We start from the raw sequence: 16270 nt of genomic DNA, 5'->3' as shown, positions 1-16270 counted from the left end.
GGTGATCAAACAATATCCAGCTACCACAAGCACAGTAATTAAAATTACTTTTTGGAGCCAAGAAACAACAAAAATGGTATTTTATTTTATTATTATTTTTCTTTATTGATTTTAGAGAGAGGAAGGGAGAGGGAGAGAGAGATAGAAACATTGATGAGAGAGAACATCAATTGGCTGCCTCCTGCATGCCCCTCACCGGGGATCGGGCCCACATCCTGGGCATGTGCCCTGACCAGGAATTGATGTGGTGACCTCTTGGTGCATGGGTCAATGCTCAACCACTGAGCCACACTGCCCAGGCAACAAAAATGGTATTTATTCAGGGATTGGAAGAATTTGGATTTGGAGAGAAGCGACAAAAGATAGTTCTGCCTCACCCAAAAGGAGGGTCCTGCAGGCAGCCGTGTGTGGGTATTTCCATCTCTCTGTTTATTCCAGTGAGTTATTATTCACTTCCCAGGAGAACTGACTGTAAGCTGTGGCTAAATGGGTAGTTGCAGTTATTAAAACAAAACCAGTAACCTCAGCTCTTCCTTTGCATAGACTTGAAAATGAACAGTTGGCAGACAAGGTCCTGGCTAAGGTGACGGAGGTCCTCAGAAACTACCCCTTTGACTTCCAGGGTGCCAGAATCATCACTGGCAAAGAAGAAGGCGCCTATGGCTGGATTACTATCAACTACCTGCTGGGAAAATTCATTGAGGTGATTAATTATTTTATAGCACCCATGGAGTGGCTCCCTGGGGGCCAATGCTGTTGTGTCTCAGACAATACTTGGATTATCTACCAGAGTGAATGATGGATGAATGGACAAATTAATTTACTTCTACATTTTCAAGGGTCACCTGAGGTTTAATTATCTTACAAGAACTTTTACTATTGGAGAATAAGGAAGCCATATCTTCACTTCAGAGAGACATAAAAATATTTCATTAAAAATAATAACTAATATTTGCCTAGTGCTATGTGTCTTGTGCTATGCCAAGCACTTTGCATGCACTGTATGATTTAATCTTCAGAACCATATGAGGTGTTCTCTCATTTTTGGAGCCCCAAATTGAGGCCTAGAGAAGGTTATTCTGCTCAAGGTTACACGGCTAATAAGCAAATAAGTGAGGATGTGAACTGGAGTCTTTCTGCCCCAAACCCCTTGTTCATAAACACTAACTACTGCTTCTGTCCTGCTGCAGTGTGAACTGTGTCTTTAAGCACCCCCTTTTCTTGCTGTTGATCTGATGTGGATTCAGGAACCTCCAGTGAGATTTGTGCCACCCTTATGCCCCTGCTCCTTCACATTAGGAAGTTCCTGAGTCCCAGATAGTGTGAAAAAGGGGGTGTCCAGAGATTTCTAACACTGGTAACTACTCTCTTTCAGAAATTGGGATGGCTCAACCTGTTGCCAAAGGAAAGCAATAGTCAGGAAACTTATGGAGCTTTGGACCTTGGGGGAGCCTCTACGCAAATCACTTTTGTGCCTCGAAACCAGACAATTGAGTCTCCACAGAACGCTCTCTTCTTTCGTCTGTATGGCAAGGACTACAGTGTATACACACACAGCTTCTTGTGCTATGGGAAGGATCAAGCTCTCTTGCAGAAACTAACCAAGGGCATTCTGGCAAGTATAACTGAATCCAGAACTATCCTCTCCACATCTGGGCTGCCAGCCCCCACATCCTGTTGTTTTCTCTTCCTACTTCAGTAATTTATCTGAAGTTGGTTGCTGTACTTCCCAAACCTTTTCAGGCAAGATATCTAAGTCCATCTGGTAGACCCTTATGAATCGTTCCCTCCAGACATCACCTTCTATATTTGTTTACTGTACTATCTCCAAGGACATGACTCAGATCTTTTCTTAGGAAATAATTTCTCAGCCCAGTGGGGTTGAAAATAAAAAGTACATGCTAGGGTATTGTAGCAGGGGAGGGTGTGTGCAGTTCATAACCTCTTTACCACTTTTTACTCTCCATGTTCTACAAACTGCAGAAAACAGGGTTGTTAGAAACAATCTGGAGAGGAGGAAGAAAAAATGCTTCAGGGAAAACACAAAGTTTATGGATCAATACTTCAAATCTTGTCCCCAAACACTTTCTGCATTTTGAAGGCAACAAAAATTAAACATACTTGCAATTATGCGAGTACCAGGCACACCCTGATAAACAAACACAGAACAAGGATGTCATATCCAGCTGTTCCCTGTCTCCACTAAAAGGACAAGTTCTCTGCTGTCTTCCAAATCTTTCTCTCCGGTTCTCAGAAGCACTACCTATAAGATGACTTCCACTGGAGTAGGAGCTGCTGAGAGATGACCACTGAGCACCAAGGCTCCATTAAGCCTCTGATCCACAGCAATCCCCTTTCTTCTCTTGAACATAGGTTCTGGGTTAAAGACCATTTTGATACTCCTGGTTTAAATAATCTGAGGCACTTCCAGCTATTGGAGCTTCTGATTTTTTGCTTGGCGGCGGGGGGCAACTCAAGCTCAGAATTTTGAGAGTCTTTCCTTGAGAATCTGCTCCTCTCCTATGTGATTAAACTGAGCACTAGGGCCTTTCCAAACCAAAGGCATTTCTGGGCCCGGCTTGAACTATAGTAGCTTTCTATGAATAGAGAAAGTTTATTTACATCTGTTACCACATTTGGTGCCCAAGGCTGAAAAAGGCAAGACAGAGGCATACTAATGCCAATGCTGAGTGCTGGGATGTTGTATAATTCTTACACATTAATAAAGTCAGATTGGTGCTTTTGTACCCAAAGCATTTGCACATGACCCCTTCAAGTGATTTTTCCATTCAGGATGAAAACGGAACCATCAAGGACCCATGCTTTAATCGTGGATACAGCAGGGTAATGAACATGAGTAACCTTTATGACAGCCCCTGCACCAGGAAAAATCTGATGACTCTTCCATACCATCAGTTGCAAATCCACGGCACTGGAAACTATCAACAGTGCCAGGAAAGTGTCTATAAACTCTTCAACACCAGTTACTGCCCTTACTCCCACTGTGCCTTCAATGACATTTTTCTGCCGCAACTTCAAGGACAATTTGGGGTAAGTTTGTGAAATGATACGGTATATTGGTTAGGATGATTTTGGCTGCAAGTTATAGGATATGTGACTACAAAGAGTTTAAATAATAGGATTTATTTTTCTCTCACATGATGATAAGCCTCGAGGTAGATAATTCAGGGTTCGTTCTTTGGCTTAATAATATGAGGTCTCGGGATCAGCTTTTCCATTATCTTTTTGTGGTGGTAAGATGGCAGCTACTGCTCTCAGTCTTCACATGCAAAGCAGGAAAGAGGGAAGTTTCTCTTGCATACATCTTCATTTCTGCAGAAGTGCCAACATCTTCACAGATGCCATTGGCCAGAATTTTGTGAAATGTACAGCTGTAAACCAATCTATGATAAAGGGGAATGAATCACCATGGTTAGTTTAGACTTATCAGTGTTCGTCCTCTGGAGAGTCTTTCTTGAACACACTGCTTTCTCCTTCCTGGGTAAAATCAGGAATCTGAAAGCCAGAAGAAGGGGGCTGGCTCTTTGGTAGGCACCCATTAGAATCTGCCATAGGTGCCTTCTCAGATGTCAGAGAAAAAGAAGCAGCAGTTAGATGTCTTGACTAAGGTTTTCCTCTATAAAGACATTTAGGAAGCAGAAACTCAGAAAACCCCAAGGAAACACTGAAGATAGATTTATTTTCATTACATTTGGAAGAGCTGGTGGACTGTTTGAATCCCAACTCCAAATTCCTTCTTTTCTTAATTACTCAAAAATAAATAAATTATTTGAGCAGAAGTAGAAGAGGTACCCCTTGATCTACTCATTATACAAGTTTCATGTTTTGGTCCTGGAGACCAAGCATTACTGTAATCATAGTATAGTAGCATATTGCAAAATTAGCTGTCATCAATCACGTGCCAATTATTGACTAAGTACTACATATGCATTATCTCAAAGATAGTGTATCACTCAAAGAAGCAAGGGCTTTTGTCTGCTTTCACGTTTTGCTCTCCCTTTTTCAGAAAACAGATCATCATGTGAGGAGGGAGGTTTAACTCTCCTCTAGGACCCCAGCAGGAGAATTTCTCCCAAGGTATCTTGGCCCAGCCCAATGTCACAGAAAGAACTCCCTGGAAAGAGCACATGCCCTATAGCAATCCTATCTCGTTTTAATCCTGGCTTTGCCACTTGTGAACTATGTGAGCTCTTCATCCTTTGGTCTCTGGGAAAATGACAATGGGCAAGGTAATCTGTGCTTACCTTAACCATGGCCCAGACCACAGTTTCCCCTCCCCTCAAGGTTTTTGAGGGAAATACATGACAGGAAAATGACTCGCAGAGTAAAACTCGGTTATGAGTTGGCTTCAAACCCAAATTCAGAACAAACTAGAACCTCCTGAATGCCCTATAGCTAAGCCGGCAATGGCTATCCATGCTGCGCTTTTTTTTAGGCCAAGGCCCTTACCTTGGATCCAACTACAGAAGATAAAGGGGGGTGTTAAAAAGGGAGGAAGGTAGCCAGGGATGCTGGGGATAGCCAAGGGCCTTTTCCATTCCAGTCACTGCTAGAAAATATATCTGAAAGGAAAGGAATATATTGTTGTGTGTTGACTTTTTGAAAGCTTTGCCTCCTGGGAAACATGGCCCAATTCTAGCCTTCAGGCTTGAGTAAATGCTTCCTACTGGGCGGTGTGGTGGGATGGTGGTGGTGGAATTTCTTGCCTTTAAATGTGATGCCTCTAACCAAGGTAGGGAGACTTGAAGTTAGAAGAAGGTAGAAGAGCCTTGAATGCCCCCTGGAGGCTTTTTGTTTTGTCCCTTAGACCTCACTGAAACTGTCCTCCTTTCCATCTTCTGAACCTCAATTTGGCAATCTCCTTACATTGCCTTCCTCTAAATAGGGTCTTTCTTCTCTGAACATAGCCCTCAGTGTCAGTATTGTACCTCTGCCTATTCCTGTTTTGGCAGCTTCTGTTTTTGGATTTTTTTAAAACCCTCACCCCAGGATATATTTTTCATTGGTTCTAGAGAAAGAGAAACAGAAAGGGAGAGGGCAAGACAGAGAGAGAAACATCAATGTAAGAGAGAAACATCGATTGGCTGCCTCACGTGGGAATGAACCTGTAACGAGGCACGTGCCCTGACCAGGAATTGAACCCACAACCCTTTGGTGCATGGGACGATGCTCTAACCACTGAGCACACTGGATATTTTTTGTGTCCTCTGTAATTTCTCCCTAAATCCTAAAGATTTCAAAAATCTGTTGTCTCATTTATCAAATGAGGACAGAACTACCAATTTCATTGCTGGTTGTGAGTGATAAGCCAGACAAACAGAGGTGGGCTGATGAATGTCTTATAATCAGTTCTCTGGTGATGGAGGGGCTGATTTGTAGCATTTTCCAATTTGCATGGCATAAATACTCCCATCATGGCATATTTTAAGCTATCAACATGATACCAACTGTCACAGAACTCCTGAAATTTTAAGAATTAGCTGTCATTAGTGGGTAAGAGCCAGCTCCACCATATCACTGCAAATAGCGAAAAGCTAACATACTATAGCATCAGGTGGTCCCTTAAAAAAGTTAGTTCTTTCTCCTAAAGACTTCATTCCAGGCCTTCACTCCTGTAGGAAGTTACCACTGCACAGTCCTGCATCTTGAAGCATAACTATTTATAACAAAAAATTTAGTTGTATTTTAATTATTTCCAAAACCAGTTAGCCTGGATATTCTCACACCACAGAGAATTTTCAGAGAGGTAATTTTTGCCACAATTGCATTTAGCACTGATAATCTAATTCTTAGTTTGTAAATTGAATATTAAGAATTGTCAGTATTCTTGTCAATTTGGCTACACTGTCACCTTGGTTGCTAGACAGAATCCAATTTGTAGGCAAATAAGAAACACCAAAAAGGAAGAAAGAACATCTGTGAAGAATTACTTATGTGGTAATTTAGGGTTTTTTTTGTTGTTGTCGTTAATCCTCACCCGAGGATATTTTTCCGTTCTTTTTTTTTTTGTAGAGAGAGTGGAAGGGAGGGAGGGAGAAAGGGATAGAGAGAGAGAGAGAGAAACATTGATGTGAGAGAGACACATTGACTAGTTGCCTCCTGCATGATCCCCACTGGGACCAGGGATCAAATCTGTAACCCAGGTACATGCCCTTGACCAGAATCAAACCCAAGACCCTTTGGTCCGCAGGCTGACACTCTAACCACTGAGCAAAACTGACCAGGGCTAATTTAGGAATTTTAAAAAAGATCACATTGTATCATATATAAACAAGAAAGGGTATAAATTCAGTAGGGAACTGAAACTGAAGAACATTAAAAATGCGTGTGTGTGTATATATATGTACACACACACACACACACACACACACACATACATGTGTGTGTGTGTATTTAGCTCTGAGCTTCCTAGTAGCCAAGGGAAAAAATAAGGATAATCAGATATATAACTTCCATTGTACCCAGCATACCCAGTCCTAGGCCAAAGCAGAGCTATTCCAAAATTGAATCCCAAGGATATTTTACAAAGAAGATTTTTCTAGACAATGTCTTTGATCATATATTTTTAAAATTTCAATTAAATTTTTTTTAAATCTTCACCTGAGGATATTTTTGCATTTATCTTTAGATAGAGTGGGAGGGAGAGAGGGAGGAAGAGAGACAGAGAGAAACATCAACATGAGAGAGACATATCGACTGGTTGCCACCCACATGACCCCAACCAGGGCCAGGGACAAACTGCAACCGAGGTACGTGCTTTTAGCGGAAACCGAATCCAGGACTCTCTGGTCCGCAGGCCGATGCCCTAACTGCTGAGCCAAACTGGCCAGGGCATAGCAACTTTCAGTTATAGAAATTCTGTGATAGACTGAGGCAATATAGGTTTTTGATAGTCATCCTGATAGAAGAAAAGAATTTACAGTAGCTGGAAGAGGGGAGAGACATATAATCTTCAAATTACCTTCCATAAATATGGATTATCTAACCTAGCAAATGAAAAAAGAGGAGGAGCTGACTTTTTGAGGTTATGTTCTCTGAAGATGTCCTAGAGTGTTCCTATTCTGAGTTGCTACTTAAATGCAGACCCACAGGTTATAGACACCAATCAAATAAAGGCTTATAAAGTAAGGTTGATTCCTAATACGGAAATCAGGAAGTTGATCACAGAGTTTCCCCTCAATGGGAGGGCATCCCACCCGCACCTAAAGGCAAAGTCAGGAATTCCTAGAGCCAAGTCAGTAGTATTTCCTTCCAGAATTGCCCATGGGTACGTGCCCTTGACTGGGAATTGAACCCACAACCCTTTGGTATACAGGACAACTCTAACCATTGAGAAACATCGGCCAGGGCTGTTGCTATGAATTTGACTATTCCAGGTACCTCACATATATGGAATCGCACAATATTTGTCCCTTTGTGACTGGCTTTTTTCACTTAGCATAATGTCTTCAATAGACCAATCATTCTTAACTCTCTAAGGGATCACAAGACTCTTTGAAGAATGTGAAAAGCTAAGGGTCTTCTAAGCAGAAAAATGGGCATGTAAAGGTATGCCAAAGTATTTGCATACAATTTAAAAGACATGATCCCTTGAGGTGGACCTATGAACTCTACATTAGAGCTTAGTCTAAAACAAAAAGTACATAAAAACGGAAGGTTAAAGTAGAACCATGAGCCCAAGCAGGGCAGTGGCTGGAAGTGAATGCCACACAAGTGTCAGAGATCAAGTCTATTTGAAAGTATGGAAAGCAAATACAGAGAGTATGCCAGAGACAAAGGACTCTGCAATTGATGCTACTTCTGCCTCTAAAAGGCTTCCTGCTGAGCAGAGACACCCTAATACCTAGTAATACAAGTTAGAGAAGCAAGTTAGGGTGAGTAATCAAGTTAGAATGGGGGTTAGGAGAATATGTCAAGTGGTTAGTTTGGGGTGGAATCTTGAGACTAGATTGTAATGCCTGTTCCTTCTATGACTACAGTGCTTCATTTCATCTTTTTTTTTCAGAGTACTATCAATTTTTATTGGACCTTTGGAAAATGATTTAAGAAACCTTTTTCTTCCTTTATGGACAAATTTGGCTTTAGGTTAACTTTCTGGATTTGTTTCCCTGGAAACCTGATAAAGGTAGAATGTCAGGTATATTACCAGGCAACAGTTCTTATGACAAAAATGACCCCTGAAATCAATTGCTTCAGGTCTGGAAGAAATTATAAATGAACTATGCCTACTCTGTGGGCTTCTTTAATCTGTGTAAAGGCTCTATGTATGTAGGGTATGTAAAAAAAGGCTTTATTGTCATTATTATTATTTTTAAATCCTCACCCGAGGATATTTTTCTATTTATCTTCAGATAAAGTGGGAGGGAGGGAGAGAGAGAGAGAGAAAAATCGATGTGAGAGAGACACATCGACTGGCCACCTCCTACACAACCCTGACCAGGGCCAGAGATGAACCACAACCGAGGTATGTGCCCTTGACCAGAATCAAACCCAAGACCCTTTGGTCAGCAGGCAGACACTCCGACCTCTGAGACAAACTGGGCAGGGCTAGGGCTTTATTTTTATAGCACTTGTTACCACCACCCATCATACCATCTGTTATTTATTGGAGTTCTGCTGCCTTCCACTAGAAGGTATGAATTTTAATGTTTTGATCACTGCTTAGAACTCGGTGGGTACCCAGTAAATATTTGTTGAATGAACGAATGCTATGCAGCCAAAAGTTAAGGAAGAGGTGGAATGAAAAAAAAAAAAAAGACTTCTGATTTTGGCAGTTAGGAGGTTACAAGTGATTTTTTGTTTTATTAATCCTCACCCGAGGATATTTTTTCCACTGGTTTTTAAAGAGAGGGTAGGGAGAGAGAGAGAGAGAGAGAGAGAGAGAGAGCGAGACATCGAAGTGAGAGAGATACATCAACTGGTTGCCTCCAACTTGGGGATCAGGAGAAAACCCACAACCCAGGTATGTGCTCTTGACCGGGAATTGAACCCATGACCCTTTGGTGCTTGGGCCAACATTCCAAGCACTGAACCACACCGGCTAGGGCAAAAACACATAATTTTTTGAAGATGAGATTTTTGTAACAGCCTCCTCTCTCTTTTCCTCATTTTTTTCTCCCTGACTCTCCCATTAAAATTATAGAGAAAATTAGTTACCAGCTGGCTCAAAAATGCTATCAGCAGCTAAGTGACATGGGTCTGAAGTATCAAAAATTCTATGAATTGACTCAACAGAGATTTCCAGGCACCTTCGCTAAGGGTATGGCCTTCCAGAAAGTGAGTCAGCATCCCTCTGTGTTGCACACTGTGAAATTGCATTTTTCTCTTGCAGGCATTTTCAGCTTATTACTATGTGATGAAGTTTTTAAATCTCACATCAGATAAATCCTTCTCTCAGAAACAGATGATTGACACGATGGAAAAGTTCTGCTCTCAGTCTTGGGAAGAGGTAAGTGACTAGAAATAGCAGCTGTTACTGTTGTTCTGTACCCTTGATAACACGTGGGTCTGCCCTTCAAGTAGTGCTAATTTGACCAAGATACAGCAAACCTGTGAGGGAAGCCTAAATGAGTTCATTGGCATTTCTTGATAACGTGGCATTCAATGGCTTAAACAAAAATGTCTTATTTTTCTCACCTAAAGCGAAGTCTGGCAGTAGGCAGCTGCTGGCATGGGGTCCGCAGTTTGACTCTATCTCAGCCATTACTTCTTCAGTTCTGTTATTATACCTATTTTCTCACGGACACTGGACACAAGATCTAGCTTCAGGAATCACAGCCATGTTCAAGCCAGATACATCTATTCATTTTTGCAGGAAAGCAAAAACTATCCCAGAAGCTCCTTAGCAGTTTCTCTTGTATCTCATTGGCCAGGATTGGCTGGGAAAGCAGGGTGAAGGATTTTGTGACAGTCTTAGAACCTTAAATCCACCATGAGCTGCTTCCTGGAGCTGGGCACATTATTGCCCACTCTGCTCCCCAAACATCCAAACTGGAGTTTTATTAGCAAGAAAGATGACAATTCACGGAATCTCCCAGACACCACTGCCTGGGTCTAAGATAACCCTATTGTTCATAAATTTGAAGCATGCCTTTTCTTGTCTGAGGCACTGAATCATTCAAGATTTCGCACTATTTGACGAAAGTTTCTAGGAAGAAGAGAGCTATGTGGTCTACTCTGATTTTAAAAAGACAGATCATCTAAGGTAGTGCAAACAGCAGCTGTTTTAAGTTGACACAGTTGCAAAAATGAATAGTGCTTTCATTCTGAAAAAATGCAATTAATTAAAAATGGATGCTGTTCTCATCGGCACTGACAAAGGGGGAAGGAAGGTTGTGCAAGAGCCTGAACGTTTGGAATTCTCCCTAAGTATTTTGTCTGAGTTAAAGGAAGGAAGGATATTCAGGGCTTTTTGAAAGACCTGCTCAAATATGCCCCAGTTCTTATAGTTTACAAAACACTTAGGGGAGGCATTTTGTAGTTGGTAATCTATGGAGGAATAGTAACATCTTGGAGTTAACGAAATTTAACATCAGGCTGCTGAGAAAGTAGATTTAGGCTGCTCATAAAAACAAAATTACTTCTTCTTTTGGGTGAAAGCTCTGTCAGGTATTCTCTCCTTACTGCCATCTACTTTAAAAAAAATCTTTTGTTGTTGTTGTTATTAATCCTTACCCAAGGATATTTTCCCATTAATTTTTAGATAGAATGGAAGGGAGGTAGGGAAGGAGGGAGGAGGAGGGGGGGGAGGGAGGGGGGGAGAGAGAGAGAGAAACATTGATGTAAGAGAGACACATCGACTGGCTGCCTCCTGCATGACCCTAACCAGGGCCGAGGATGAACCTTAAAGGAGGTACATGCCCTTGACAGGAATCAACCCTGCGAACCATGTCTGCAGGTCAAGGCTCCAACTGCTGAGCCTAACTGGCCAGGGCTCATCCACTTTTTATTTCATCAGATTACATTAGCTTTGGAATCTTAGAGTAATCAGACCTGTAGGTCTGCTCAGATAAGTCACATGAAGAACTGCTCAGAGGCTGAGGCCCTGGAAATAAGTTCCAAAAGGCCTGCATTTGGAAGAAATTCTGAAACATTTGGTGGGGGAAGGATGTGGGAATACAGGGTGGGTGGGGATGGAGCTGCAGGTGGGTGAGACCCAAACCCTCACTCAGGGCCTAGAATGTTGAGATGGATGTTATGATCCAGTGTTTTTTCTAATTGCGTTGTCCATCTATATGGAAAGCGTAGTTTGTTTGTTTTTATCAAATATTCTGTTATAGGGTAACTCTTTTCTTCTTTTCCTGCTTATTTCAACACGAGAAAAGACTGCTACCCCAGTGTGACTTTAGTTTGGGAATGTCTCTTCTAGACAGACACCTTTGGCAGACAGAGAACTAACAATTGTTAAGCCTATATTATGTGCTGAAAAGTGGGCTAGATGCTTTATACATACTATCATAGCGCTGCCCTCGCTGGTTTGGCTTAGCGGTTGGAGCATCTGCCCGTGGACCAATCAGTCATGGGTTTGATTCCAGTCAAGGGCATATACCTCAGTTTCAGTTTGGTTGGGGTCGTATGGGAAGTAGCCAATGTGTCCCTCTCACATCGATGTTTCTCTCTCTTTCCTTCTCTCCTCCTCCCTCCCACTCTGTCTGAAGATAAATGGAATAATATCCTTGGGTGAGGATTAAAAAAAATAGTGCTGCCTGTCCTTGCTTTGGCAGAGGAAATAAAATGCAAAGGAGAGCGAACCGTCGCCCCTTTTGGCGAGCACATAGTATTGAGTCCACAAGCATTAATATGATCAATTCTGAGGTGTAAAAGGTGAAGGGATTAAGAAATACAAATGATCTTAATGTAAAGTACAGCACAGGTAATGTAGTCAATAATATTATAATAATTATGTATGGTGTCAGGTGGGTACTAGATTTATTGGGGTGATCACTTTGTAAGTTACATAAATGTCTAATCACTGTTGTACACCTGGAACTAATATAATAGTTTATGTCAATTGTAACTGGGAAAAAAAATCCACATGATCAATTCTGGATTGATGAACCTTTGGCTTCTGTATTGTTGGCTAATATGAATTAATCCTCAGCAGGTTAGACTGCATAGCCAATGTAGTTTCCCAGAAGGAGGAGGGGGATAGGAATGTTGGAAAAATTCAGGGAAATTACACCAAAATGCCATTCCTCCAAGGCATGGTCAAGCCTTCAAGAACCTATGAGGTTGAAACAGTGTATCCCATAGGGGTTTTTGTTTGACAGGCAACCTTTTTTAATTTTCTCCAGTCCCTGGGAGCAAGTTGCAGTCTTCCCCCCTCACCCTCTTTGTGCTCAGTCACCCTGTTTTTGAGGTCTCTTTTCTCTCCTTTACACCATGGTTCTTACCTTATTTGGGGGGATGTACTTTGAGCAGAATACAGTGGGAAAAGAATCTCTGCCCCTTTCTGTTCCAAATTCATTTTTATCCCTTCTTGTCTCAAGAAACTTTATGGAATCAACACCACCATGCTCTGTGGGAAAAAAGAAGAACCTTCTGCTCCCTTAGCTCTGCTGGAAGCTGGAGGGTGCTAGGCCCCTGTGTAGTAGTGCATAGAATTCTAGCTTTTTTCCTCCTTTCTCTGTATATTGGGCTCAGAGATTACACTGTGTCTCTATGTGAACATGGACAGTTAGCATTTACCAACATGTATCTGTCTACTTTCTCTTGTTTAAAAAAAGAAAAAAAAAAAAACTTAAAAAGGGGGGGGGGGCGGTTATAGAAGGTTAGCAAAGGGTGGGTTTGAGATGTTTGGGTGGGTTAAGTGGACATTTTGACAACATGGCTTCTCCTTTGGCATGTTTAATTGTGATATTTAATGGACATCCTTGCAGTTTAAGAAAACACTTTTAAAATTCTCTCCTAATGATGACTTGAGCTCTGCCACTCGATGGGAGAATCAGCAGAACCAGTAGGATCTTATTCGGAATTGACATTTCTCTATTGTAATTTTGTTCCTGTTTATTTTAAAAATTTCTCTTTGTTTCACTGGAAAGAAAAGATGATGCTCAGTTTTAAACGTTAAAAGTGTACAAGTTGCTTTGTTACAATAAAACTAAATGTGTACACACACACACACACACACACACACACAGCCAGGAACGGGTCTTTCGACAAACGAAAAGCAGAATGCAGAAAGAAAGGTGTAGGGACCTGGACAGGTAAAGTCAACTGATGTCATACCAAGGTCTCAGGAGAATATCATATGCAGAGAAGTTGATCAAAGAGTAATTTCAAGAACTATAAAAAAAAGGAAAGGTTCCACCCTGGCTAATTTTTCTCAGTGGTTAGAGCATCAGCCCTTGGACCAAAGAGTCGTGGATTTGATTCTGGTCAAGGGCGCGTACTTGGGTTGTGGTTCATCCTAGACCCTGGTGTGTCTCTCACATTGATGTCTCTCTCTTTTCCTCCCACTCTGAAGATAGATGGAAAAATAGCCTCGGGTGAGGTTTTAAAAAAATAAAGGTTCCAAGCTCATTCGAAGAATTCCATCAGAGCAGGTCAAGGCAGGCATGGAATTTGGTGTAGAGTTAGTTTTCCAGGGATTGAAGGCTGGCAGGAGCCAAGTAAGAAATAGACTCCAGCTAGCAGTTAGGGTTTTGAGATGGGATGTTCCTTGTGAGGGGAGAGAAATCTGAGCAAAAGAGGGCAAGACAGGCAGCCAGGAGGCCCTACATATAAAACATCTGGCATAATCCCTAGTACATGCTTAACAAATATTAGTTCTCTCTTTTCCTAGGGTGTACAGGAGGGTATGCCTATCTAAAGGGCTGAGGAATAGGGCAGAAGAAAGAACTTGAGCTGAGCTAGAGATGTCCTGGCCTGTTGACCTTAACTGAGGGGAGAAGAGGAACAGAGCAAGAGGTGGGCATCTGGACATATAGTCACAACAGCTAGGCAAGGGTTGGCAGGTAGCCATTAGTATCTTCATTCAGGAGTAGGGCAAGTAAATACACAAAGGACTCAAGAAGTCCCCTTTGAGTGACTCAGATGCAAATAAAATAAGTTAGGTAAGGACAGAGGACAGAAGGTGAGATGTTGGCCCTTTTAGCAATCCTGAGCAAAATGCTTTCTAAACTGTTCCAGACCTCTGTTTCTCAAACTTGACTAGGCACGTGATCACATTCTGTGTTGACAGATCTGGGTGAGGACTAACAAACTCCTAGGGGATGCTGATGCTGCCAGTCCAGAGATTAAACTGAGTGGCTCTTTATGACACTATTTTCTTAAGATGCTTATGGAGGCGCTGAACCAAAGACTCTGGTCAAGAGCATATAGAAAACTCTGATTAAGCAAAGATTAAATGATTTCTTTTATGCAAGGTTTATCACACCTGTAACATGCTAATCTGATTGTGAAACTCAAGTTTTATAAGGGATGAAAGTGTTTCTGACCTACTAGACAACAGAAATGACTTTTTTCCCGGAATACTTATTACTATCTCACAGAACCATAGAGTAAAAGTCCTCTAAGCAGACCCTGAACTATAAACCCCTGCACCCATTGAAAGAGTGCAGCACCATTCCCAAAGCCCTCTGGAGAGGCCGACTTTCAGGTCTGTGTGAGCTGGGGCTTTCCTCTCTTTTGATCAACTGAAAAAGAGCTTGGAGAGGTGCCTATTGTACAAGTATGATATTTCCTTTACTTCACTTCCAGCTGAAGATACATTTTGGTGAAGTGAAGGAGAAGTACCTGAGTGAATACTGCTTTTCTGGAACCTACATTATCGCTCTCCTTGAGAGGGGCTATCATTTCACACCTGATTCCTGGAAGAATATTCATTTCATGGGCCAGGTAATTTGGATACTTGTTGGGTTGGGGGGAGATTGGGTTGTTGTGACTGAAGCAGCTTTGGGCTTGAAGGAGGCAGGAGTCAACCTGATTTAAGTTTTGGCCTGATGTCATGTTCTACCACTTCACCTCTAAACCAAGCTGGCACTTGTGCCAAACACTCCTAGGTTTGTCAACCAGCCAGTTGTGGATATCCTATCTAAGAAGAACTACCTGCATTCCCAGCCTCTCCTTTCTGCTTACATAACAGTGACAAATTCCTTACAAAACAAAAAGTGAGATATTAAAGTAATGTGATAGAATTTTAGTAGCCACCATGATTTTGTGTGCTGATCTCAACATCCATCCTAAAGGCCCCTTCCATGAATCTGGAAGGGATGATCATGGTTTCTTATAAGGGGTGAAGGCTTTGTTGGTTGTAGCTTCAAGGTTGATCAATCTGAAAACTCACTGTGAAGAAGGGGATGAGTGGCTGTGAATTGGGGTTTGCTTAGAAACCAGGCTTAACATGAGCTTTAAAGAAGCAACTTCACTGCTGTGCTTTACCATAGCGCCACCTGCAGGTATCCAAGCATAGAGAAGCATTTACATCAGCTGCATGGCTCATGGACAACTAACTCATGCTTAAAAATATCAAGAAAAGTATTTCTCTACATTTTATGCCCATACCCAATAATGGCAAACACAATTTACCCCCTTTATTAAATATGGTGATTTCGGGGAAAACACAACATTGAGGCAGAGGACTGTAGCAGCCATGAGAATACTAATTTCATTACACTCTTGCCAAGACTGACCTTGCTAATTCAAATGCAAATGTTTCCTTGTTTTAATATCCCATTCCATCAGTTTATTTTGTCTGTTTGAAGGACATGTCTATGTCAAATTTACAAATGATTTATATTCTCTGAACTCCAGTGAATGATCCAATACTTCTAAATCCTAGGTGATAACCAACTCTGGAGCCTCCTTGACACAGTCAGATAAGGTTCCTGTTCACCATAAAGGGAAATGGGCTTTTTACAAATTATTAATTCCCAGTATTGGTAACGGATCAAGAGAGAGGAACATTTCCACATGGTATTGGCTGGAATATAAATTGCCACAACCTTTGGGAAGACTGCATAGGCAATATATACTAAGAGCCCTAAAATTTGCACCTTATTTTATCAAATTACTCCATTTCTAGGATTTATAAGTAATGAACAAAGTGAGTAAAAACGAACATATAAGGCAGTTCATTCCAGTGATGATATAGAAATTCTATGAGACATGGATTTTACAAGGTATTCTTAAGTGAATAAGTCGACATAAATTTAATTCCATATTTCAGTAAAAAACCTCACAGAGAGGATTGGAAGGACGTCACAAAATGATAATAACAGCAACTTCTGAGTGGTGAAGTATAGATGGT

The 16270-nt window shown here is 41.5% G+C and overlaps 1 protein-coding gene across 1 annotated transcript in view; it reads left to right on the top strand.

Annotated features, from left to right (window-relative positions):
* Window positions 1–16270, top strand: part of ENTPD1 (ectonucleoside triphosphate diphosphohydrolase 1) — a 93146-nt gene that overhangs the window by 73086 nt on the left and 3790 nt on the right. The window contains exons 5-9 of the mRNA XM_036265569.1: window positions 544–703; window positions 1376–1615; window positions 2794–3051; window positions 9353–9469; window positions 14722–14859. Coding sequence (XP_036121462.1) covers window positions 544–703; window positions 1376–1615; window positions 2794–3051; window positions 9353–9469; window positions 14722–14859 — 913 coding nt within the window. The remainder of the gene's footprint in view (window positions 1–543; window positions 704–1375; window positions 1616–2793; window positions 3052–9352; window positions 9470–14721; window positions 14860–16270) is intronic.

Source organism: Molossus molossus, unplaced genomic scaffold (assembly GCF_014108415.1).
Source record: "Molossus molossus isolate mMolMol1 unplaced genomic scaffold, mMolMol1.p scaffold_m16_p_17, whole genome shotgun sequence".
NCBI classification, from domain to species: domain Eukaryota; kingdom Metazoa; phylum Chordata; class Mammalia; order Chiroptera; family Molossidae; genus Molossus; species Molossus molossus.
This window is presented reverse-complemented; position numbering and strand designations above follow the sequence as displayed.